General features: G+C 44.0%; 1 protein-coding gene and 1 long non-coding RNA gene across 3 annotated transcripts; one reads left to right on the forward strand and one right to left on the reverse strand.

Moving 5' to 3' along the window:
* Positions 1 to 26,045, forward strand: LOC143814897 (uncharacterized). Of its 2 annotated transcripts, none has more exons than XM_077293568.1 (7): positions 1 to 63; positions 5,811 to 5,960; positions 6,090 to 6,269; positions 6,352 to 6,475; positions 6,559 to 6,656; positions 6,855 to 6,945; positions 24,458 to 26,045. In XM_077293568.1, the coding sequence occupies exons 2-7, from the start codon at positions 5,883 to 5,885 to the stop codon at positions 25,300 to 25,302; spliced, it is 1,416 nt and encodes a 471-aa protein (XP_077149683.1). In that variant the 5' UTR covers positions 1 to 63; positions 5,811 to 5,882; the 3' UTR covers positions 25,303 to 26,045. The 2 variants fall into 2 exon arrangements, with proteins under 2 accessions (XP_077149683.1, XP_077149684.1); XM_077293569.1 differs by having other exon boundaries at positions 24,461 to 26,045.
* Positions 12,664 to 14,997, reverse strand: LOC143817872 (uncharacterized). Its single transcript, XR_013224189.1, has 3 exons — positions 14,867 to 14,997; positions 14,004 to 14,148; positions 12,664 to 13,905 (listed from the first exon to the last, which is right to left on the reverse strand). It is a non-coding gene; the product is annotated as an uncharacterized LOC143817872 (long non-coding RNA).
* Positions 26,046 to 26,874: the final 829 nt, after the last annotated feature.

Here is a 26,874-nt window from a genome sequence, read left to right on the forward strand (position 1 = left end):
CTCATCACAGGTCCTGTGCGCACAGAGCAGCCATATCTGTGGAGTGCGGCTCTGCAGGTGGAGGTATGTGGAGATTCCCCATTACTGAGCGCCGGGGACATTAACCCCTTCAGCGCTAAGACTCTTTTGGTAGTTTTGTTATCACTTTATAAGAATCATGACGTTGTTGTTCTGTTTCCTGTAATAGATACATATGACCCAACTATGGAGGACAGGAAGTGAGGGAGCGGATTGTTCTCCTAGTACAGGGCCCCTTTCTTATCCCCCCCACAGTATAATGTTCTCACAGTACCACCATCCCCCCCCACACAGTATAATGTTCCCACAGTACCGCCATCCCCCCCACAGTATAATGTTCCCACAGTACCGCCATCCCCCCCCACAGTATAATGTTCTCACAGTACCGCCATCCCCCCCCACAGTATAATGTTCTCACAGTACCACCATCCCCCCCCACAGTATAATGTTCTCACAGTACCTCCATCCCCCCCCACAGTATAATGTTCTCACAGTACCGCCATCCCCCCCCCACAGTATAATGTTCTCACAGTACCACCATCCCCCACACAGTATAATATTCCCACAGTACCGCCATCCCCCCCACAGTATAATGTTCTCACAGTACCGCCATCCCCCCCCACAGTATAATGTTCCCACAGTACCGCCATCCCCCCACAGTATAATGTTCCCACAGTACCGCCATCCCCCCCACAGTATAATATTCCCACAGTACCGCCATCCCCCACACAGTATAATATTCCCACAGTACCGCCATCCCCCCACACAGTATAATGTTCCCACAGTACCGCCATCCCCCACACAGTATAATGTTCCCACAGTACCGCCATCCCCCACACACAGTATAATATTCCCACAGTACCACCATCCCCCCCCACAGTATAATGTTCCCACAGTACCGCGATCCCCCACACAGTATAATGTTCCCACAGTACCGCCATCCCCCCACACAGTATAATATTCCCACAGTACCACCATCCCCCCACACAGTATAATGTTCCCACAGTACCGCCATCCCCCCCCACAGTATAATATTCCCACAGTACCACCATCCCCCCACACAGTATAATGTTCCCACAGTACCGCGATCCCCACACACAGTATAATGTTCCCACAGTACCGCCATCCCCCCACACAGTATAATATTCCCACAGTACCACCATCCCCCCACACAGTATAATGTTCCCACAGTACCGCGATCCCCACACACAGTATAATGTTCCCACAGTACCGCCATCCCCCCACAGTATAATGTTCCCACAGTACCACCATCCCCCACACAGTATAATGTTCCCACAGTACCGCCATCCCCCACACAGTATAATGTTCCCACAGTACCGCGATCCCCACACACAGTATAATGTTCCCACAGTACCGCCATCCCCCCACACACAGTATAATATTCCCACAGTACCACCATCCCCCCACACACATTATAATATTCCCACAGTACTGCCATCCCCCCACACAGTATAATGTTCCTACAGTGTGTAAGAAGGCTAATGGATGGTTAGAATACCATTGGAAACCCTTGTGCAAGTATGTTAGCACAGCTGAAAACAGTTTGGCTGATTAGAGAACCTATAAACCTGACCTTCCTTTGAGCTAGTTGAGAATCTGGGGCATTACATTTGTTGGTTCCATTAAACTCTCAAAATAGCCAGAAAAAAATAACTTTCATTTGAAACTCGACAGTCTATTCTTGTTCTTAGAAATGAAGGCTACTCCATGCGAGAAATTGCCAAGAAACTGAAGATTTCCTACAATGGTGTGTACAGTCATGGCCAAAAGTTTTGAGAATGACACCAAAATGATATTTTCCCATGATCTGCTGCCCTCTGGTTTTTATTAGTGTTTGTCTGATGTTTATATCACATACAGAAATATAATTGCAATCATATTATGAGGACCAATAGGTTATATTGACAGTTAGAATGAGTTAATGCAGCAAGTCAATATTTGCAGTGTTGACCCTTCTTCTTCAAGACCTCTGCAATTCTCCCTTGCATGCTCTCAATCAACTTCTGGACCAAATCCTGACTGATAGCAGTCCATTCTTGCATAATCAATGCTTGCATTTTGCCAGAATTTGTTGGTTTTTGTTTGTCCACCCATCTCTTGATGATTGACCACAAGTTCTCAATGGGATTAAGATCTGGGGAGTTTCCAGGACATGGACCCAAAATCTCTATGTTTTGTTCCATGAGCCATTTAGTTATCACCTTGCTTTATGGCAAGGTGCTCCATCATGCTGGAAAAGGCATTGTTGGGCGCCAAACTGCTCTTGGACGGTTGGGAGACGTTGCTCTTGGAGGACATTCTGGTACCATTCTTTATTCATGGCTGTGTTTTTAGGCAAGACTGTGAGTGAGCCGATTCCCTTGGCTGAGAAGCAACCCCACACATGAATGGTTTCAGGATGCTTTACAGTTGGCATGAGACAAGACTGGTGGTAGCGCTCACCTCTTCTTCTCCGAATAAGCTGTTTTCCAGATGTCCCAAACAATCGAAAAGGGGATTCATCAGAGAAAATGACTTTGCCCCAGTCCTCAGCAGTCCACTCCCCTGTACCTTTTGCAGAATATCAGTCGGTCCCTGATGTTTTTTCTGGAGAGAAGTGGCTTCTTTGCTGCCCTCCTTGAAACCAGGCCTTGCTCAAAGTGTCTCCGCCTCACAGTGCGTGCAGAAGCACTCACACCAGCCTGCTGCCATTCCTGAGCAAGCTCGGCACTGCTGGTAGTCCGATCCCACAGCTGAAACAGTTTTAAGATACGGTCCTGGCGCTTGCCGGTCTTTCTTGGGCGCCCTGGAGCCTTTTTGACAACAATTGAAGCTCTCTCCTTGAAGTTCTTGATGATGCGATAGATTGTTGACTGAGGTGCAATCTTTGTAGCTGCGATACTCTTCCCTGTTAGGCCATTTTTGTGCAGTGCAATGATGGCTGCACGTGTTTCTTTAGAGATAACCATGGTTAACTGAAGAGAAACAATGATACCAAGCACCAGCCTCCTTTTACAGTGTCCAGTGATGTCATTCTTACTTAATCATGACTGATTGATTGCCAGCCCTGTCCTCATCAGCACCCACACCTGTGTTAATGGATCAATCACTAAAACGATGTTAGCTGCTCCTTTTAAGGCAGGACTGCAATGATGTTGAAATGTGTTTTGGGGGTTAAAGTTCATTTTCTGGGCAAATATTGACTTTGCAAGTACAGTAATTGCTGTTAAGCTGATCACTCTGACATTCAGGAGTATATGCAAATTGCCATTAGAGAACATGAAGCAGTAGACTTTGGAAAAATTAATATTTGTCTCATTCTCAAAATTTTTGTCCATGACTGTACTACTCCCTTCAGAGGAAAGCACAAACAGGCTCTAACCAGAGTAGAAAGAGAAGTGGGAGGCCGCGCTGCACAATGGAGCAACATACAAGTACATTAGAGTCTGTAGTGTGAGAAATCGACGCCTCACAGGTCCTCAACTGGCAGCTTCATTAAATAGTACAGGCAAAATGCCAGTGTCAATGTCCACAGTGAAGAGGTTGGTTTACAACAACAGTCGCACTCAAAGAAAGATGATTTGACTGAAAAAACGTGGTGTTCTTTATTACAAACACCAAAATAAAGTATCACCGCAGTGTTTCAAGGTAGGTTACCTTCCTTGAAACACTGCAGTGATACTTTATTCTGGTGTTTGTAATAAAGAAAACCACGTTTTTTCAGTCAAATCATCTTTCTTTGAGTGCGACTGTTGTTGTATAACTACAGTCTGGAGTATCCCTCCATGTACAGTCTGCACCACCATTAGCGAGAGTGCTCGTCTTGTTCTTTAAACTACAGTGAAGAGGCGACTCCGGGATGCTGGCCTTCAGGGCAGAGTGGCAAAGAAAAAGCCGTATCTGAGACTGGCTAATAAAAGGAAAAGATTCATATGGACAAAAGAACAGACATTGGACAGAGGAATATTGGAAAACAGTGTTATGGACAGACGAATCCAAGAATGAGGTGTTTGGATCACACAGAAGAACATTTGTGAGACGCAGAACAACTGAAAAGATGCTGGAAGAGTGTGACACCATCTGTCAAGCATGGTGGAGGTACTGTGATGGTCTGGGGTTGCTTTGGTGCTGGTAAAGTGGGAGATTTGTACAAGGTAAAAGGGATTTTGAATAAGGAAGGCTATCACTCCATTTTTCAGCGCCATGTCATACCCTGTGGACAGCGCTAGATTGGAGCCAATTTCATCCTACAACAGGACAATGACCCAAAGCCACCTCCAAATTATGGAAGAACTATTTAGGGAAGAAGCCGGCAGCTGGTATCTATCTGTAATGGAGCGGCCAGTGCAGTCACCAGATCTCAGCCCCATGGAGCTGTTGTGGGAGCAGCTTGACCGTATGGTGCAGAAAGTGCCCATCAACCAAACTAACTTGTGGAGGGGCTTCTGGAAACATGGAGGGAAATGTCTCCAGATTACCTCCGCAAATTAACTGCTAGAATGCCAAAGGTCTGCAATGCTGGAATTGCTGCAAAGGAGCATTCTGTGACGAAAGCAAAGTTTGAAGGAGAAAATTATTATTTCAAATAAAAATCTTTTTTTCGAACTTTGTCAATGTCTGGACTAGATTTTACATTCATTTGGCAACTCATTGGATTAATAAAAGTATGAGTTACCATGAAAACACAAAATTGTCTGGGTGACCCTAAACTTTGGAACGGTAGTGTATGTCCAAGGTTGTGAAGGGGGTTAAACCTTTGTTAAACCCCTCTGATCAGTGCGATCACACAACATACAAGCCTCTGATGGCTCCGGTGATGCCCTGTACTACTGTAGTGCCGTGTATCATCACTGCTGTCAGTGTAATACTAACGGCCCCATACACATGAGATAAGAGTTGGTGAACGGCCATTTGGCAGACGGCCATCTCTCCCGACTCCCCCATACACACAAATATTCCAGCTTTCCTGGGGTCTGTATGAGAGAGTCGCCTCCAGACTCCTGTAGTGGAGGATTATCTACAGGAAGAACAAACGGATTATCCTCTGAAATTCAGGATGTCAGATCCTTCTCTGCCCTGACATCATCTGTCGGGAGGCCCCAAATACATTATATGGTCGCCCAAACCCCCGAAATCAGTGATTTCATGGAACTTTAGTCTAATGTGTATGGGGGCGGTAAATGGAACTTATTGGACGCTGCCTCTGGCCTAATAGACCTTCATACATTGCAGCCCAGACCCCATTATTAGGCATGGAAGTATCGTAATAACTAGGCCGCCCCATACTATCCAGTACTTGGGGACAGAGGGGCATTCAGCCAAACTCTGTCAGACCTGAGATCTAACGTGATAGAAGATTCCAGTGTGGGGAAGACGGGAAACCTTCATATAGACGGCCGGTGGTGATGGAGTCAGTGACCGACTCTGGCCACATATGTCTCTAGAGCCGTAGTAGAAGGTGAAGATGTCGTCCTCACCATGAAGTAGTTATTTCTCATGTCGTGTAATGAATATCTCCTGCAGTATTGCTAATGCCGATTCCAGGGTCGGTAAATGAGACGAGAATTAGCGTTATGGAAGATGAGTCTATGAGGAACGTATTCAGCTGCCGACTCCGAGGAGGAAACTGCTTGTTGTCTGTGGCCTAAATATATAGGATTTATTAGTAGATGTAAAGAAGGAAACTAAATCCTGTAAAATAATAAATCTCCTCATATGTTTCCTTATTATCTCCAGTAATTGTATTATTACAGGATTCTTCTGATGATACATCGGCTCATCTTCTCATTCAGGTCTCTACAATATCGGATCCTCTCAGTGAAGATCTTCTACAGAAGAGGATTTTCCTGATTTACCCATCAGTGATGGACATGGACAGAGACAAGATGGCGGAGAGGATATTACACCTCACCCTAGAGATCCTCTTCCGGCTTACTGGAGAGGTGAGAGATTCTGATGACGTCACATTACATCATTCTTATCTATGGGAATAACAGATGGACAGAACTGGAGAGGTGAGGACTCTGGAAATGTCTGCAGTGAGATTTATTAATGTGTCTCTCCATTACCAGGATTACATAGTGGTGAAGAAGACCTCTAGTGATCGCTGTCAGGACCCTGTGTCTGAGGGATGGGGAAGACCCCTGAGCCCAATCACGGGGCCTCCACCTCACCCCCTGATCCATGAGGACATCAGTGACCAGAAGATCCTAGAACTCATCTACAAGATGATTGAGCTGCTGACTGGAGAGGTGACACTGCTGGGAATGCTGGGACATTATACAGTAACACTATGAAGGGATCGGGGGATGACGGTATCATTGTATGTGTCAGGTTCCTATAAGGTGTCAGGATGTCGCCGTCTATTTCTCCATGGAGGAGTGGGAGTATTTAGAAGGACACAGAGATCTGTACAAGGACGTCATAATGGAGGTTCCCCAGCCCCTCACATCTCCAGGTAATAGACAGGACTAAATACACACGGCCTATAATTATCTGTATGTAAAGAATGAATTCACCCCCTGTATGTGTTTCCTCCAGATCTATCCAGTAAGAGGACAACACCAGAGAGATGTCCCCGTCCTCTTCTTCCACAGGACTGTAAACAAGAAGATCCCAGTGCTCCTCAGGATCGTCAGGTAGATGGAGAGAAGGTGTCAGGAGATCTCCCCTATGATGTGTAGACGCCGGTGAAGGTCTTGTGCTCAGTCTTGTTTTATCCACCAGTATTATATGTTTTATACTTGTGTGATGAGAACGGTGGAGATGGCAGGATTAGAGCTGATCATAGATGGGACTTCTCCATCTGTCGGTGACTTTTATAATATTTGTTTCAGGGTGAAGATCTGACCCATAATAATACTACAGAGACATATGTGAGGGGGGATGAGCGGTGTAAAGAGGAGATTCCCACATATGGCTACCCAGGTAAGTAGTAACCACTAACTGCAGAGAAGTCACAGATTCTTCTCATCACCGGCTGTGGCTGCTTTATCGGTGGTGTAGTGCGGCCATATCACAATTGTGTGATCACCATTTTACCTCTAGACCACAACATTCTCCTCCACCCAAAACTGTTCCAATGACTTTGGGCACTAAAAACTCTTTACTATATAACTTACAGCCTGGTAGATCCACCTACCCCCTGGATTAGGAGACGCTGACCGTTACCTTCCTGATCTGTAAACTACAAAGCCAAATGGCAGTGTACGTAGAATGTGCTGTCAAGATAGAAAATCACTTGAAGATAAACATGATGATGGGCCTGTAAGGCTACTTTCACACTTCCGTCTTTTTGCCTCCTTCGCAATCCGTCATTGCAAATGTGCCCGCAGGATTGGTTTTTTTGCCATACACTTTAATGGACGACGGATTGCGACGGATGCGTCGTGTTTTAGTGGTCCGTCGTGACAAAAAAAGTTCAATGTAATGTTTTTTTTTGTGCGACGGGTCCGCCATTTCCGACCCCGCATGCGCAGCCGGAACTCCGCCCCCTCCTCCTCGCTCATCACAATGGGCAGCGGATGCGTTGTAAAACTGCATCCGCTGCCCTCGTTGTGCTAAATTTAGCACAACGTCCGTCAGTACGTCGGGCCGACGGTTTGCAACGGCCCCGTACCGACGGAAGTGTGAAACTAGCCTAAGAGAAAGCGGAGGGTAATGATGCTCTTGGCTTCCTAGATCCGTGAGATCTTATCGGATGAATCTCCCTTCTCTCCCTTCTGTGCTGCTGAATGTGATCATATGGTCCCTACAAGACCAGGTCCCGTCTTTCTGGCCAAACTTCACTTTTATGATCGACAACATTGAATGTCCAGTGAGGCCAAGTGTGAATTTCTGGACAATAACAGTTTCCCTTTATTCTGACTTTTCAATTTGTATTAAAACCAACTAACGTCAAACAGGAATTGCCCTAATCTACATAAAACATCACACCTGCGCCGTGCTAGATCTGTAAGACACCTCAGCTCTGCTCTGTTATAAAATGTTCTCTCTACACTGTGTTCCAAATTATGATGCAAATTGGATTTAAGTGTCATAAAGATTTAATTGTTTTGTTTTTCAAATAATCTCGTGGATGATATTGTGTCTCAGGGCTCAATGGATCACTGAAATCAATCTTAAACACATGTGATAATTGGTTTTCCAGGTGATTCTAATTAAAGGAAAACTTCTTAAAAATGATGTTCCACATTATTAAGCAGGTCACAGTTTTCAAGTAACATGGGAAAGAAAAAGGATCTCTCTGCTGCCGAAAAGCATCAAATAGTGCAATGCCTTGGTGAAGGGATGAAAACATTAGATATTTCCCGAAAACTTAAGAGTGATCATCATACTGTTAAGAGATTTGTGGCTGTATCTGAGCACAGATGTGTTTGTGCTGATAAAGGCATAATGAGGAAGATTTCTGCCAGGCAAGTTCATTGGATTAAGAGAGCAGCTGCTAAAAAGCCATTACAAAGCAGCAAACATATATTTGAAGCTGCTGGTTCCTCTGAAGTCCCTCGAACCTCAAGGTGTAGGCTCCTTCAAAGGTTTGCTGTGGTGCATAAACCTACTATTCGGCCACCCTTAAATAGTGTTCACAAGCAGAAATGGTTGTATTGGGCCCACACATACATGAAGACTAATTTCCAAACAGTCTTGTTTACTGATAAGTGTTGAGCAACCCTGGATGGTCCAGATGGATGGAGTAGTGGATGGTTGGTGGATGACCACCATGTCCCAACAAGGCTGCGACGTCAGCAAGGAGGTGGAGGAGTCATGTTCTGGGTTGGAATCATGGGGAACCAGCTGGTAGGGCCCTTTAAGGTTCCTGAAGGTGTGAAAATGACCTCAGCAAAGTATATAGAGTTTCTGACTGACAACTTTCCTCCATGGTCTAAAAAGCAGAAATGTTCCTTCAGGAGCAAAATCATCTTCATGCTGACAATTCCCCCGTCTCATGCTGCAAAGAAAACCTCTGAGTCATTGGCTGCTATGGGCATAAAAGGAGATAAACTCATGGTGTGGCCACCATCTTCCCCTGACCTCAACCCTATAGAGAACCTTTGGAGGATCATCAAGCCAAAGATCTATGAGGGTGGGAGGCCGTTCACATCAAAACAGCAGCTCTGGGAGGGAAGAAATACAAGCAGAAACTCTCCAAAAACTCACAAGTTCAATGGATGCAAGAATTGTGAAGGTGACATCACAGAAGGCTCCTATGTTACCATGTAACTTGGCCTGTTAGGATGTTCTGGAGGTAAATAGCTTTTCTGTTCAGTGAATGTGACCTCCTAATGCAGCAAATTCCACAAATGAGACTTTTCAGTTCTTTATATCAAATGTTTAGAAATTCTACTGTGCCTAATAATTTGGAGCAGTGCATTGTGGGGTTTTATTCATTTTGGAGATTATACTGTTATCATTGGGAGGTTTCTTCAATAAAATTCGATGTATAATCTAACGGGTGATGACTTTTATTAGACTGACTGTCATTTGCACCGACCATTTAGGCTATGTGCACACGTTCAGGAATGTGTGCAGATTTTTCATGCAATTTTCCTGACAAAAACCTGATGTTTTCTCCCAGAAATCCGCATGCGTTTTTGGTGCGTTTTTGGTGCGTTTTTGGTGCGTTTTTTGCGCGTTTTTTGTGCGTTTTTTCCAAGCGTTTTTATAGCGTTTTTTAAGCGTTTTTATGAACAAATAAAGTTGGTTAAAAAAAAAAAAAAAAAAAAAAAACGGTCAATAGCTCATTTCCTGTTCCAACCCCTCTTCTCCATTTTGCCTTTCAACATGCCACATGTTCAGCCCCATTGGTGTCTTTCGCCACAACAAAACCATCTTTTGTTGCTGACGGCACTGCTTTTGCTGCACCACCACAGTGAGCAGGTAATATAATGTCATTAGATGTGCACACTATGCGGACTATGCTGTGAATATGCAGTGTTTCTGTTGCTGTGGATAAGCTACTTCCCCGCTTCCATAACGCTCCCTCGCAATCTGTCGTTTTTGGATAAAATGGATTCTGCATATGTGCTTGCAGGATTTTTTTTTCCCATACACTTGTATTTGCAATGGTTTCCGATGTTTTGATGCACGTTGCATCCATTGTGTGATGTAAAATTTTTTTTTGGGCTGACCGCCGACACGAAAAATCCTTACCTACATGTTACTTTCTTGGTGCATCGCATCCGCCTTTTTTGACTGCTCATGTGCGGCATAAAATACACCCCCTCCTCCCCAGACTGTAGAATGGGCAGCGGATGTGTAGAAAAACTGCATCTGCTGCCCACGTCATGCAGTTTTTTCACAACGTCCATTGGTATGTTGGCGCCACTGTATTGCGACAGAACTTTACTGATGGAAGTGAAAGTAGCCTTAGCAGCGATTGTCCATGCGTTGTACAGTACCATTTATATATATATAATTGTCGAAGGGTTTTTCCGTCTCTCTGTCTGTCTTTCTGTCTGTCTGTCATGGAAATCCCGCGTCTCTGATTGGTCGAGGCCTGGCGGCCTCGACCAATCAGCAACGGGCCAAGCGACGATGATGTCATAATTGTTGCCATGTCGACGATGTCATAAAGGTGGCCTCGATCAATCAGCGACGGGCACAGTCTGCCGCGAATTCTGGAATCATCATTGTCCATATACTACGGGGACATGCATATTGTAGAATACCCGATGCGTTAGAATCGGGCCACAATCTAGTGTAAATAATAAAGACTATATTCTCCCATAGGAGCAATCTCGGAGAAGGAGTAGAAGACGTCCAAAACGTATGTGGGTTCATCCCATTATTAATGAGCGGGAGGAAAAGGGACACTTCCATGTCCTTTACCAAGATTTAAGGAGGTAAGATATAGGTTGAAAAGATATATTGTCATCTGTGTGCACTTTTTTTTTATTGATGCTATACAGTGTTGTGTTATATATCTTTTTTTTTTTTTTTTTTCTACATTCAGTTTTCCTGAGAAATTTATCCAGTTTTGCCGGCTTACGATTCAGGCATTTGATCGCCTTCTGATAATTCTGGCTCCACAACTCAGCTACGAAGACACATGCATGCGAAAATCAATCTCTGCTGAGGAAAGGCTGCTCATCACCTTGCGGTAAGGCCCTTTTTTAAAAAAATAAAAAAAAAACAAACTCCACACGTTGGCCCCATAGTTAATGCTACCACAGTGCCGCCATAATGCTGCCACTGTGCCACAATGCTGCTAGTGCCCCTATAATGCTGCCAGAGTGCCGCCATAATGCTGCCAGTGCCCCCATATTGCTGCCACTGCGCCACAATTTTTACAGATCTAGTTCCCCTGAATCGTACTATTTATGTTGTCATGCATATTTTCATAGTTATTACAAATATTCAAATTTTTTTTATTGTTTTTTGCAGGTTTTTGGCCACAGGAGAGAGCTACACATCCCTGCACCTCCAATTTAGGGTTGGCAAATCCACCATCTCTCAAATTGTGAGGTGCACATGTGCCGTCATCTGGCAGAAGTTGCAGCCCATCGTGATGCCTTGCCCAACCGAGGAGACTTGGCTGCAGGTAGCAGCAGGCTTTCAGTCTGTGGCCAATTTCCCCAACTGCGTAGGTGCTGTCGATGGCAAACATGTGAGAGTGCTGAAGCCACCAAAATCAGGATCACGCTTCTTTAATTATAAGAAGTATTTTTCTGTGGTCCTGATGGCGGTGGCTGATGCCCATTACAAGTTTGTTGCCATCGACGTTGGTGCTTATGGCAGTTCTGGGGACTCTCGGGTGCTGCAATCATCACAGATTGGACTTCAAATTCTTCGAGATGGCGGAACGCTCCCAGCCCCAAGACCTTTGCCCGGTTCCACACATCCTGTACCCTTTGTGATGGTATCGGATGAGGCATTTCCCTTAAAAACTAACCTGCTGCGCCCATACCCACGAAGGACACTGGATGACCGGCGGAGGATTTTCAACTATCGGCTGAGCCGTGCACGAAAATATGTGGAATGCACCTTTGGGATCATGTGTAGTCAGTGGAGGATCTTTCACACTGCCATCCAGCTAGATACGGAGACCGTTGACACTGTGATCAAGGCATGCTGTGTTCTCCACAACTACGTTCGGGACTACAGCACAGAGGTAGTTGAGGAGACGCAGCCGTCTGAATTAATTGCAGTGGACAACTTGGGTCAAGGCAGGCAATCCATCTCGGGTGTGCGTGTGCGAGAAACCTTCACTGACTACTTCATGAGTCCTGAAGGTGCCGTGCACTGGCAATACTCCTGTGCCGGTGTTGAGCAGCCTGAACAGCAGAGAAGATCCGACACCTAACCCCCATCAAGATGTCAGCCTGTACAGAAGAGCAGATCGGATGGCTAACCCAAAAGCAATCAAGGCCCTTGTGTTCTTCATCAGTACAGCAGAGCAGATTGGATGTCTAACCCCATGCATTCAATGTCCTTTTGTTCTTTATCATTTAAAAAAATTTTTAGGAATTAATAAATAAGAATTTTGTTTGAAAAATCAAATCTTGTGTCTGCAACTTACTCTTTAGTCACTGACAGTTATTATCCCATTACTCACAGTTCATAATCTGCAAATTGAAATAAACTTTTTATAGAATAAGAAATTAACAGACATTTTTGCAAATACAAATTTATTTTTTATGCATAAATAACACTGTGTACTACACATAAAAACAAAACGTCTTAAAATGACGTAGGTATTATAACACAAGGACAAACATTGTCCAGAACAGTCCATCAAAAATGGACAATATAACAACCTGTCAACAGTACAAAATAGTGCATCAACAATAGATTTGTGAACAACCTGTCAACAGAACAGTTGGGTTGGGGACAGAAATCCAAACAAATTCACCTTTCTCCGGACACACATATTCCCCAAAAATATAGGTATTATTTTTATCCCAAACAAAATATGTGTACTACACATAAAAATGTTACGTCGGTAACAGACGTAGCTTGTAGAAAACAAGGACAAACATTGTCCAGAACAGTCCATCAAGAATGGACGCTATCAAAAACTTTTAACAGGACAAAAGTGCATCAATAATGGATTTGCGAACAACCTGTCAACAGGACAGGGGGGTTTAGGAAATAAATAATCAAAATTGCTGGTACTGTGGCTCATAACCATACCCCGGAAACATATCTTGCGACAAAATACTCGTGTTTTGGGAAAGATTATGCCCAGAACTTTGACGAGTTGGACAGTGGCTTGAATTAGAGCCTTCAGCAGCGTCGGGCCTGTGTGCTGCATGGAAAAACCGTTGAGTAGCAGCTGCTGGTGGTGGTGGTGGCGGCCCACTGGGGATAGTAAAGGCTTTCATAATTCCCACAACTACATCTTGTGGAGGGGGGATTGGTGATGGGACAGCAGCACACATTAGAAGTGCATTAACTGCTGTCATGCACAGGCTCTGCCTGTCCCATGTCATGGACCTAAGGCGGCTAGCTACCACAGATCCAAATTTATCCATGTCATCTTGTGGAGATGAATGGTCTATTATATTTAGGGTTCGACTTGTGAGTGCTTCAATGGCACTAGCCGAACCATTATTTTTTTTCCCCTTCTTGGGTGCTGCCCTAACCATTGGCACAGGACGGGCAGAACCAGACCCCAACACAGTGGGCCTTGAACCCCCAACAAAGGAGCTGGACGCAGCGGAAGAGGCAGCAACAACAGCGGAAGACAACACCGCCGCATCCGCCGAAGAGGGCGAACTTGACACAGTACAGGTGGGGGACATAACTGCAGCATGCATGGAGGATGACTGCCTAGCCAAGGGTGGATTTGGTGATGAGCAAATAGGATAGTCCTCCTCTCCATCACCCAGCTCCAGGCTGTTGTCTTCCTGTACCGGTGGGGTTTCGGCTCTTACATTGCCTTCAGTTCTGTACAAGGAATAAAAAAAGACTTTGTCAATACAAGAGTACTGTGAAACGTGAAAAATTCCAAAAGTTATATATATATATATATATAAATAACTTACCGCCGCAAATTTCTGCTTGTTAGAATGAATTGCAGCTGGTCTGCAAACGGCACTTTTTTTTTTGAGGGCGAGCTGCCACTTTCTACCTTCTGTGCTTTCATCAGTCTGTCGGTCACAGATCGCCAACGTTTTTTCACATCTTCCACTGAAATTGCACAATTTATAAAAATTAGTAAGGAAATAGATGGTGGCCCAGTTCTAACGCATCGGCTACTACAGAATATGCCTGAACACGTAGTATATTGCACAGGACAAGTACTATATTGCCCAGCCACGTATGTCCACAAGTTTCACCAATCCCAAGTGGCACTGGACAGAGGGGATTTATGATCAGGTTGTGCAGTGATTTTGCAGAGACTGCTGACACGACAGGTACTGCTGCATCGAACTTGCCGCTTGCACTGTCAAGGACAGGGCGGGAGGTCGGAGGGTGAGAATAACGTTTTTTTCATTATTTTTTACTTTTCTTTGTACTATTGATGCTGCAGACGCAGAATCTATAGTAAAAACATTGTCAAACAGGGTTAGGTGCATAAACCAGAGTGCGTAACACCTCGCTTTGTTAACGATGTCATTAACCCTGTGTGCGGCATGACTAGAGGGGAGTATGGAACGGGCACTGACTGCGGTGAGGAAAGAGCGGCCATATTGATGCCAGTCTGAGCCCGTCGCACATTGGTTGTGTCAATGTTTGTGTGCTTTTTGACACAACAAACCAGCCACTTGGATTACATGAAAGACAAAACCCCCAAACAATGAATATCCGTGACAGACAGAAGGACAGACAGAAAGAGGGAAGTGACACAAATAGACAATTATATAGTACATACGTAATAAGAATAACACAAATTTAACATACTTACAAATAAGTTTTTGACCCGCTTTTGGTAGCTGAGGCCACTGCGGATAAATTTCTGTTACGATGGCTGGCCAGGCATCACGTTTAGAGGCGGAGGCTTTGTACTCCTCACTCGCACGGTCCCAGACCTCCGGGTGTTTTTCTACCTACAATTTTGATAGAGAACCAGTCACTACATTTGATAAAGTTATTATTTTGATAAGAAATATAAAAAAATCTGTACACTAAATGGTGGCACAATTCTAACGCAGCAGTTATTATACATATGTATTTCTGGATATAGTAGCCACATACTATGTAGCACAGGCCACGACATTTTGTAGAATACCCGATGTGTGAATACAGGCCACGCAGTACATAACAGTGTACACGCAGTATATGCCGGCGTCACACTCGGCATAAGACAATACGGTCCGTATTTTACAGCTGTAAATCGGTGACTATTCCCCAAAATATTGGTCCATATCTCCTCCGTAGGCAGGGTGTGTCAGCGTATTTAGCGCATGGCATCCTCCGTATGTCATCCGTATGGCATCCGTACTGCGATATTTTCTCGCAGGCTTGCAAAACCAACATACGGACATACAATGGATCCATGTGCTCCAAAAATAATATAAACATTCTCTCTCTCTCTCTCTATCACATATATATATATTTCATACAGCGGTAGTTAGCTTAAAAGCCGGTAATTCAATTCCCGACTTTTGCTATCTCCTTCCTAAACCCGACATGATATGTGACATGGTTACATACAGTAAACCATCTCATATCCCCATTTTTGGGCATATTCCACAATAATATTGTTAGTAGTGTGTATGTGCAATATTTGTGCTGTCTATCTACTTAATGAAAGGGTTAATGGCGGAAAAAAATGGCGTGGGCTCCCGCGCAATTTTCTCCGCCAGAGTAGTAAAGCCAGTGACCGAGGGCAGATATTAATAGCCTGGAGAGGGTCCATGGTTATTGGCCCCCCCCTGGCTACAAACATCTGCCCCCAGCCACCCCAGAAAAGGCACATCTGGAAGATGCGCCTATTCTGGCACTTGGCCACTCTCTTCCCACTCCCTGTAGCGGTGGGATATGGGGTAATGAAGGGTTAATGCCACCTTGCTATTGTAAGGTGACATTAAGCCAGATTAATAATGGAGAGGCGTCAATAAGATGCCTATCCATTATTAATCCAATTTTAGTAAAGGGTTAAAAAATACACACACACATTATGTAAAATTATTTTAATGAAATAAAAACAAAGGTTGTTGTAATAATTTATTGAACCCTCAATCCATCTGAAGACCCTCGCCCTATGACAAAGAAAAATAATAAACCAACAATATCCTTACCCTCCGCAGATCTGTTACGTCCAACGATGTAAATCCATCTCAAGGGGTTAAAATATTTTGCAGCCACGAGCTTTGCTAATGCAGTGATGCTCATGGCTGCAAAAACCACGGAGAATGTAGGTAAAGTTGGTCAATGACCTATATTTACCTGCATTTGTGGTGAGTCGCCCTCTGCTGGATGTCCTCATATGAACTCGAGCCTGGGAGCTTTCTAGGAAAGTTCCCACGATCTAGAAACAGCCAGCAGAGGGCGCCTCACCACAAATGCAGGTAAATATAGGTCATTGACCAACTTTACCTACATTCTCCGAGGTTTTTGCAGCCATGAGCATCACTGCATTAGCAAAGCTCGTGGCTGCAAAATATTTTAACCCCTTGAGATGGATTTACATCGTTGGACGTAACAGATCTGCAGAGGGTAAGGATATTGTTGGTTTATTATTTTTCTTTGTCATAGGGCGAGGGTCTTCAGATGGATTGAGGGTTCAATAAATTATTACAACAACCTTTGTTTTTATTTCATTAAAATAATTTTACATAATGTGTGTGTGTATTTTTTAACCCTTTACTAAAATTGGATTAATAATGGATAGGCATCTTATTGACGCCTCTCCATTATTAATCTGGCTTAATGTCACCTTACAATAGCAAGGTGGCATTAACCCTTCATTACCCCATATCCCACCGCTACAGGGAGTGGGAAGAGAGTGGCCAAGTGCCAGAATAGGCGCATCTTCCAGATGTGCCTTTTCTGGGGTGGCTGGGGGCAGATGTTTGTAGCCAGGGGGGGGCCAATAACCATGGACCCTCTCCTGGCTATTAATATTTGCCCTCGGTCACTGGCTTTACTACTCTGGCGGAGAAAATTGCGCGGGAGCCCACGCCATTTTTTTCTGCCATTTAACCCTTAATTTGCCTTTAACCCTTAAAATTTAATAGCTACAGGCAATTAAAGGGTTAATGGGGGGGAAAAAATGGCGTGGGCTCCCGCGCAATTTTCTCCGCCAGAGTAGTAAAGCCAGTGACCGAGGGCAGATATTAATAGCCAGGAGAGGGTCCATGGTTATTGGCCCCCCCCTGGCTACAAACATCTGCCCCCAGCCACCCCAGAAAAGGCACATCTGGAAGATGCGCCTATTCTGGCACTTGGCCACTCTCTTCCCACTCCCTGTAGCGGTGGGATATGGGGTAATGAAGGGTTAATGCCACCTTGCTATTGTAAGGTGACATTAAGCCAAATTAATAATGGAGAGACGTCAATTATGACACCTATCCATTATTAATCCAATACTAGTAAAGGGTTAAAAAAAACACACACAGTCTGGAAAAAGTATTTTAATTAAATGATCACAACAGGTTTTTGACAATTTTTTTATTTGACGGCAAAGGGTTAACTATTCTGGCTGACCGGAGATGGACTGATAAGTTCATCTCCGGTCAGCCGGTGAGTCCGCGCAGCCGCTGTGACTACCGAACGAGTTCACCCGAACAGCGCGAGCTGCCTTCGGGAGAACTCCGGTATACAATGAACGGGATCGCTTTACGATCCCGTTCATTGTATCGGCGGCCGCGGTTTAGAGCAGCCGCATGTTATGTGGCTGCTCTAAACTGTAGATCATCGTGGGACACTCGTTTATTTGGATGCTGCGGAGGGTAGGTATATGTTGTGGTTTGTTTTTTTACTATTTTTTCTGACGAGGGATTCGTGGAATTGGGCGTATAGGTGAGTATGGGTTTTTTATTTTTTTAATTTATTTGAGGTGGCGATCGGCGGGGACAGGTATGTATATTTTATTTTCACAGGTAACCACTGGCCACCAATGAATGTTTATAGGGGTGGGGTGGGGGGGGTTAATACAGGCCACTGGCCACCAATGAAACTTTATAGGGGTGGGGTGGGGTGGGGGGGGTTAATACGGGCCACTGGCCACCAATGAAACTTTATAGGGAGGAGGGGGGGGGGGGCATCGTGGATATAAAAAAATTGTTTTTTTGCACGCAGGAACAGTTCGATGGGAAATACTGCTCCCATCAAGCTGAGCCTGCTGCTACTATAGGGAATAGACATAGGCCGATGGGAGTAGTAGTAGTCTCATCGGCCTATGTCTGACAACACACATACACCACACACAAAACACACACATAGACACTTACCACACTAATCATTAAAGGCACATCCAGCGCCATCCGGTCATACCAGTCCATGCTGGCAGCCATCATCCAGGAAGACGGATATTATCTTCCTGGATTATGGGATGCTCCTGGCATGATGGGATGGCCATGTGACTTCCGGTAGGCCGCACTGTGTACCTCCGCAAATCTGCTTGAATTCCGCATTTTTTTTATAGATTTGCGGGATTCAAGCGGTACAATACAAGTCTATGGGCACGGAATCGCCGCGATTCCGCAAATTAATGAACATGCTGCGTATTTTACCGCGAATCTTTTCCGCTGCGGAAAAATACTCAGTATGTGCACATAATTTGCGGTTTCCATTATAATTGATAGGATGCTTAATGTTAGCGTTTTTTTCGCGGTTTTATAGCGTTTTTATAGCGCAAAACCGCGGGAAAACCGCGATAAAAACGCTACGTGTGCACACAGCCTTAGGAAAATCCGATAAAAATGTCATTTGCATAATAATTTGGAACATAGTGTAAATGTCTAATAATTCTTCAAGAAACTCATCTGACAGAAAATATTGGCCCTTACAATATTTTAGATTGGCAGGAGCCACCGACCCACAGAGGTTTCACCACTAGTTACTTATTTTTTACTGAAGAAGACTGTTGAGTTTCCTTATTTCAGTAGATGTTGTCGATAGTCAGTTTTTGACTACAGTAGTTAGTGCCCATAACACTCTGATTTATCCACTTCCCGCTAACAGTTTCATGTTCCTAATCCTGCCCCATTTCTCAGATCTGACACGTGTCACTTTTTGTAGTGATAACTTTGGAATTCTTCACAAAGGATAATAGGAAACAGATGGACCTTACAAATTATTTTCTAACTTCTCTTGAATCTGACAATACCTGATATACGGTTGTACACTACTTCTGGGCACATGGCAGGTTGAGAAGAGAAGGAGCGCCATGTAGCTATTAGGCTAAGTTCACACGTTGCAGAATTGCCGCGGAAATTTCCGCGGCAATTCTGCGCCTCCTGCCGCGGGTATATCGCATCAGAATTAGCATGCATATACCCGCAGAAAACTAGCGTTTTGCAAGCATAATTAGCTTGCAGAATGCTCGAGTTTTCCAAGCGATCTGTAGCATCGCTTGGAAAACTGACTGACAGGTTGGTCACACTTGTCAAACATAGTGTTTGACAAGTGTGACCAACTTTTTACTATAGATGCAGCCTATGCAGCATCTATAGTAAAAGATCGAATGTTTAAAAATAATTAAAAAAATAAAAAACATGGTTATACTCACCTGCAGACCTCAGCGGCGTCCGTTCCTATAGCTGTTGTGCGGTGAAGGGCCTGTGATGACGTCACGGTCTTGTGATTGGTCACGTGACCGGTCACATGCAGTCTCGCGACCAATCACAAGACCGTGACGTCATCGCAGGCCCTTCACCGCCCAGCAGCTATAGGAACCGAAGCGGCAGCGTGCAGCGGAGAGGCCGGAAGACTGCGGGGGGACATTGAGGGTGAGTATATCGCTATTTTTTATTTTAATTCTTTTATTTTTTAACAATTTTATGGTGCCCAGTCCGTGGAGGAGAGTCTCCTCTCCTCCACCCTGGGTACCAACCGCACTTGATCTGCTTACTTCCCGCATGGTGTGCACAGCCCCGTGCGGGATGTAAGCAGATCAATGGACTCCTAGGTGTGCAGAATCGCCGCGATTCCGCAATTTTAATGAACATGCTGCGTTTTTTTCTGGAATGCGATTCCGCTCAGGAAAAAAATGCAGCATGTGCACAAAAAATGCGGATTGCATTCTGTTACATAGGATGCTTAATGTGAGCGTTTTTTTCGCGGTTTTATAGCGTTTTTATAGCGAAAAACCGCGAAAAAAACGCGAAAAATATGCTACGTGTGCACACAGCCTAAGAATACAGATCTTGTTGGAATAGTTTGCAGACACAATGGCCACCAAGGTCTCCCGATCTGATCCTTTAGATTTTTATCTTTGGGGTCATCTGAAGGCATTTGTCTATGCTGTGAAGATACGAGATGTGCAGCATCTGAAAAAACGAATACTGGAAGCCTGTGCTAGAATTTCTTCTGTGGTGTTGCTATCAGTGTGTCAAGAGTGGGAGAAGAGGGCTGCGTTGACAATCCAACACAATGGGAAGCACTTTGAACACATTTTTTTAGTGGTCATAAACTTGTAAGTAACTCATGAAAGAATAAAGTTACGTTAAAACCAAGCACACGAATGTTTTTCTTGTAAAATTCTCAATAAGTTTGATGTGTCACATGACCCTCTTCCCATTGGACAAACAGGAAGTTGATATCACCAACCATTCCCATTCTATTTAGGTGTATCCATATAAATGGCCCACCCTGTACTAATAATCATAATATCATTACTTCTAGTATCATTATCCTCATTATACTAATGTTTTACCTCAGGAAGAGGTCAGAAATCAATATTTTGTGGAATAACCATGATTGTTAATCCCAGCTTTCCTGCGTCTTGGCAGCTTTCCACCAGTCTCTCACTGCTTTTGGGTGACCTTATGCCACTCCTGGTACAGTAATGTCAGCTGTTCTTCTTTGTTTGATGGCTTGTGACTATCCATCTTCCTCCTGATTACATTGCAAAGGTTTTCAATGGGGTTCAGGTCTGGAGATTGGGCAGCCATGACAGGGATTTGGTGTGGTGGTCCTTTTCTTCACACCTTCATTGACCTAGCTGTGTGGCATGGCGCATTGTCCTGCTGGAAAAACCAGTCCTCAGAGTTGGGGAACATTGCCTGAGCAGAAGGAATCAGCTGTTTTTCCAGGATAACCTTGTATGAGGCTGATTCATACGTCCTTCGCAAGGATTAACCTGCCCAATTCCAGCCTTGCTGAAGCATCTCCAGATCACCTATCCTCCAGCAAATTTCACAGTGGGTGAAAGACACTGTGGCTTGTACACCTCTCCAGGTCTCCGCCTAACCATTAGACGACCAGGTGTTGGGCAAAGCTGACAATTAGACTCATCAGAGAAGATGACCTTACTCCAGTCCTCTATGGTCCAATCCTTATGGTCTTTGGCCATCTTCAGCCTGGTTCTCCTTTGCTTCTCATTGATGAAAGGCTTTCTTCTAGCTTTATATGACTTGAGTCCTGCCTGTAGGAGTCTGTTACAAACTGTTCTTGCGGTGCACTTCACCCCAGCTGCCATTTGCCATTCCTTTTGTAGGTCACTTGATGTCATACTGCGGTTGCTGAGTGACATTCGAATAAGATGACGGTCATCCTGGTCAGTGGAGAGTCTTTTTCACCCTCTGCTGGTCTGTAGCTTTGTTGTCCACAATGTCTGCTGCTTGACCTTGTTGTAATGGACTGCCGTCTTAGAAATGTTAAGGATGGAGGTAAGAGACGCTCACTGTGCCCCTCTGCTAGTAAAGCCAGAATGGAGCCCTTCTTTTCCTCACTCAAGACATTTCTCTTCTACTCCTTTGGCATGGTTAAAAGTTATGTTTTTATTCCTATTACTTTTGGGATATTACTAGCACTTGTTTTACCCTCCAGCTTGTCCTATTGCAGGAGGATTGTGAACACCACAGCATGGATTTTATACTTTCCTTCATTAAATAATATTTGATTCAGGTGATCACCTAATCAGAAGCACATTAACCCTTTCACGACATGCGCCGTACATGTACTGCGCATGCCGTGAATCCCCCTTTGATGTGGGCTCCGGCTCTGAGCCCACATCAAAGTCGCGACATGTCAGCTGTTTTGTACAGCTGACATGTGCGCGCAATAGCGGCGGGTGAAATCGCTATTCACCCGCCGCTATTAACCTGTTAAATGCCGCTGTCAAACACAGACAGCGGCATTTAAAGCATCCGGCTGGGCGGCCGGAAATGACGTCATCGCCGACCCCCGTCACATGATCGGAGGTTGGCGATGTGTCAGGACAGTAACCATAGAGGTCCTTGAGACCTCTATGGTTACTGATGCCGGCCTGCTGTGAGCACCACCCTGTGGTCGGCGCTCACAGCACACCTGCATTTCAGCTACATAGGAGCGATCTGATGATTGCTGCTATGTAGCTGAGCCAATCGGGTTGTGCCAGCTTCTAGCCTCCCATGGAGACTATTGAAGCATGGCACAGGTAAAAAAAAAATGTTTTTAAAAATATGAAAAAAACGTAAAAAACATAAAAGTTTAAATCACCCCCCTTTCGCCCCATCCTAAATAAAACAATAAAAAAAAAATCAAACCTACACGTATTTGGTATCGCCGCGTTCAGAATCGCCCGATCTATCAATAAAAAAAAAAGCATTAACCTGACCGCTAAACGGCGTAGCGAGAAAAAAATTAAAAACGCCAGAATTACGTTTTTTTTTGTCACCGCGACATTGCATTAAAATGCAATAACGGGCAATCAAAAGAACGTATCTGCACAAAAGTGATATTATTAAAACCATCAGCTCAGCACGCAAAAAATAAGCCCTCACCCGACCCCAGATCACGAAAAATGGAGACGCTTCGGGTATCGGAAAATGGCACTGTTTTTTTTGTTTTTTTTAAGCAAAGTTTGGAATTTTTTTTCACCACTTGGATAAAAAATAACCTAGACATATTAGGTGTCTATGAACTCGTAATGACCTAGAGAATCACAATGGCAGGTCAGTTGTAGCATTTAGTGAACCTAGCAAAAAAGCCAAGCAAAAAACAAGTGTGGGATTGCACTTTTTTTGCAATTTCACCGCACTTGGAATTTTTTTCCCGTTTTCTAGTAAAAGACATGGTAAAACCAATGATGTTGTTCAAAAGTACAACTCGTCCCGCAAAAAATAAGCCCTCACATGGCCATATTCACGGAAAAATAAAAAAGTTATGGCTCTGGGAAGGAGGGGAGTGAAAAACGAATACGCAAAAACAAAAAAGGGCCGCGACTTGAAGGGGTTAAGTAGAATTAAGCGTCCTCTGGTGGGAATTCAGCTGACCCTGGGATGGAATGGCAGTCCGACATGGCGAGAAGCGGATTTTTATACAACTGTGCAGAGTCATTTTTGTTAGAATTGTAGGTCTGAACCAGAGGAGAACAAGGCTGTATCTGGCGGCTTCCAGCAATATGCTTCAAGCTTTAGAAGGTGTGGTGATTTCCTTTTGGCTGAAGTAGGGAGCAGATTACTTCAGCTCTGCAGCACACACACTCCTACCACCAGACTGGATGGTACTACTAGTCCCAGGCACACTAATCTTAGTGGCTGGATAGAGCCTGCGCCGCCCAGAGCATCTGGTTCAAAGGTCTCCTCCATTTTCTTCACCTGCAGAATGAATATGGCGGTGCTTCGTGACAGAAGAAGTCGTTGCAGGGGCAGATCCCAGAGCAGATGGGACACACCATTTTCAGAAGCCCATATATGACAAAATGGCAAAAAAAAACCAGCAGTAAAATCCCCATAAACTGACTCCATTTTTGAAATTTTAACCCTCAGTGAATTAATCTATAGGAGTAGTGACTGTTTTGATTCCAGTGCCACTTTGCAGAAATTATCACGCAGTGGATGTTGGAAAATGAAAATTGCAAATATGCCATTATATTACCAAACACATAGTGCCCAGACTGTGCTCCAGGAGACGCACACTGTAAACTAAGTGGGTTCTTCTCACTATAGTAATGCCAAATCCATGGATGCTAAATGTGGTGTGGGCGCACTGCAAGGCTCAGAAGTGAGGGGGAGAGGTGATATTGCTGGATTGGTTTATGGAAGCCATGTTGGTTTTCCAGAGTCTTTGAGCCACTAATAATATTTAAATAATAATAATATGGAAATCTCTGTTTATCTACTAACAGATGATGACCTGAGCGGGGACTTGTTTTTTGGTGAGATGAGTAGAAGTTGTTATTGGTATTATATTCACCTACATAACATTCTTTGGTGGCTTTTTATTCCATATTTGTGAGGGAGAATGAACAGTTGAACACCGCGCTCTACTGGTTCAGTTATAATAATTATTTATTTTTTATTTTTTTTTACATAACTTGCCATTTTAACTGACAGTTTAAGCAGAAATTTTCAAAAATATGAAATTCAAGGATATTTTGTTCTAAAATAATTGTTTTTATTCTAAGCAGATGACTGTACCAGGAGATCAGAGGGGCAGCGGACATTGTCAATTTTTACATCAGATGTTCTTGAGATCCTACAGGATACAACTGAAGTGACTGCCATTACTCCAGATATACCATCATCCCTTCACAGCAAAGATCTGTCATCTGATCCTATGGCTTCTGATTCATTACCGACAACTGAGGAAAATCAAAGTCACAAAATAAACATTAAAAAACGAACTGCTCTTAATCCAAAGAAGCCATTTTCATGTTCAGAATATAGAAATAGTGTTCCCCTGGAAAAGTCTTTTCTTAAGCATCAAAAAATTCATACAACGGAGAATATATTTTCTTGTTCCATGTGTGGTAAATATTTTAACCATAAATCAGTTCTTGTTAAGCACCAGAGAACCCACACAGGGAAGAAGCCTTTTTCATGTTCAGAATGTGGGAAATGTTTTAAGCATAAATCTGCTTTTTTTAATCACCAGAGAATTCACACAGGAGAGAAGCCTTTTTCATGTTCAGAATGTGGAAAATGTTTTTACCAGAAAGCACATCTTGATATACACCAGAGAACCCACACAGGAGAGAAGCCTTTTTCATGTTCAGAATGTGGGAAATGTTTTGTACAGAAATCAACCCTTCGTAATCACCAAAGAATTCACACAGGGGAAAAGCCTTTTTTATGTTCAGACTGTGGAAAATGTTTCAACCGGAAAGAGCATCTTGATAATCACCAGAGAACCCATACCGGGGAGAAGCCCTTTTCATGTTCCGAATGTGGGAAATGTTTTGCACAGAAATCATCTCTACTTGGTCACCATAGAATTCACGCAAGTGGGAAGCCTTTTTCATGTTTTTAACTTGAGAAATGTTTTGCTCATAAATCAACTCTTAACATCAGAGCGAGAAGTCTTTTTCATGTTCAGAATGTTGGAATTGTTTTAACCGTAAATTGTATCTTCTTAAAGTGGTTGTCCAGTACTAGGACCACCCCTTGTCATTCCTCTTGTTTGGACTCATTAAAATAAAAACATTCATACTCGCCTTCCGTGCCGGTGCCATTCCAGCGGTGTCGGAGCCCACATTCCCAGGGCTCACGTGAGGTTGATTCACCACACGAGCCCTACACCCAATCAGCGCCGGCTTTACTGTTCCCATCTTCGGTCGTATTAACCTTCAACAGTAAGCCGGGGCTGCAGCTGCCTTCCTCTTGATGTTAAATTTGGCTGAAGGTGGAGACAGTGACGTCAGCGCCAATTGGGCACAAGGCTCAAGTATCGTAACAAATTCTCATGAGCCCTGGGAATGCAAGTGGTGACACCCCCTAGAATGGCAGCGGCATGGGAGGTTTGTATGATTGTTTTTATTTTAACAGGACTAAACATGAGGAATGAGAAGGGGTTGTCCAATTAGAGGACAGCCACTTTAAACATCAAAACAACACAACACAAGGAGAAGTCATTATCCTACTTAGAGTATGAAAATTGAATTTCTGGAAAACTGTATTTTGTTGACCATCAATATGAACTCAGATGGGGAGAAGCAATGTTATTGACAAATTGTATAAAAACATAACGGTCAAATAAATGAGAAAGGGAAATTACTTTACAACTTGAGTGAGTACGTCTTAATGACTAGAGGCAGATTTTTGTGACATAGGAGAATGTTAAGACATTGTCCTTCCTGATCACTGAGAACTGCTCTCTCCTCCAGCCCCCCACTTACCTAATTGATGCAGAGCAGGAGGGGAAGGAAGGTACTGGGACCCGCACAGAGGCTGCCTGTCTTGAGTGAGCAGGTAAAGGACCTTCCACTTTAATAGCTCAAGGACCTTTAAGATCATGTAATCGATCACATGATCTGGAACAAACTTCCGAATGAGATAATGTATATACATGTGCGTATATAGCAGAGCTGCGTGTGTATGGAAATGTGCGTATATAATAGAGCTGCGAGTGTATGGAAATGTGCGTATATAATAGAGCTGTTTGTGTGTATAATTGTGCATCTGTAGCAGAGCTGGGTGCACTTATTGTTCATGCAGCAGTGTTGTGTGCATGTCACGGGGAGACTAGGTGGGCGAGAGCTAATAAACCGGGCCCCTGCAATTTCTCTCAGACTAGGGAAATCCTGAGTGACCCTCTACCTGAAGTTTACACTGATGGTGTGCATGTCCAGGCCTCGAACCTCACCCTGCCTCCTGTTTCAACCCTAGACTGAAAACCTCCGTCCACCACCCAGTGAATGCAATACACCAATACCCACAGTTAGCACAGACAAGGATAAAGGAAAATATACACCACGCCGCAGTCACTCAGGAATACACTATAAATGAGCAGGGCAAAATAAATACAAATATAGGAAGGAGTAAATAAGACAAAGGAAAATACACCACCAGCAACGATTCTCCAACAACCAGCTCTCCACTCCAG

Source organism: Ranitomeya variabilis, chromosome 3 (assembly GCF_051348905.1).
Source record: "Ranitomeya variabilis isolate aRanVar5 chromosome 3, aRanVar5.hap1, whole genome shotgun sequence".
NCBI classification, from domain to species: domain Eukaryota; kingdom Metazoa; phylum Chordata; class Amphibia; order Anura; family Dendrobatidae; genus Ranitomeya; species Ranitomeya variabilis.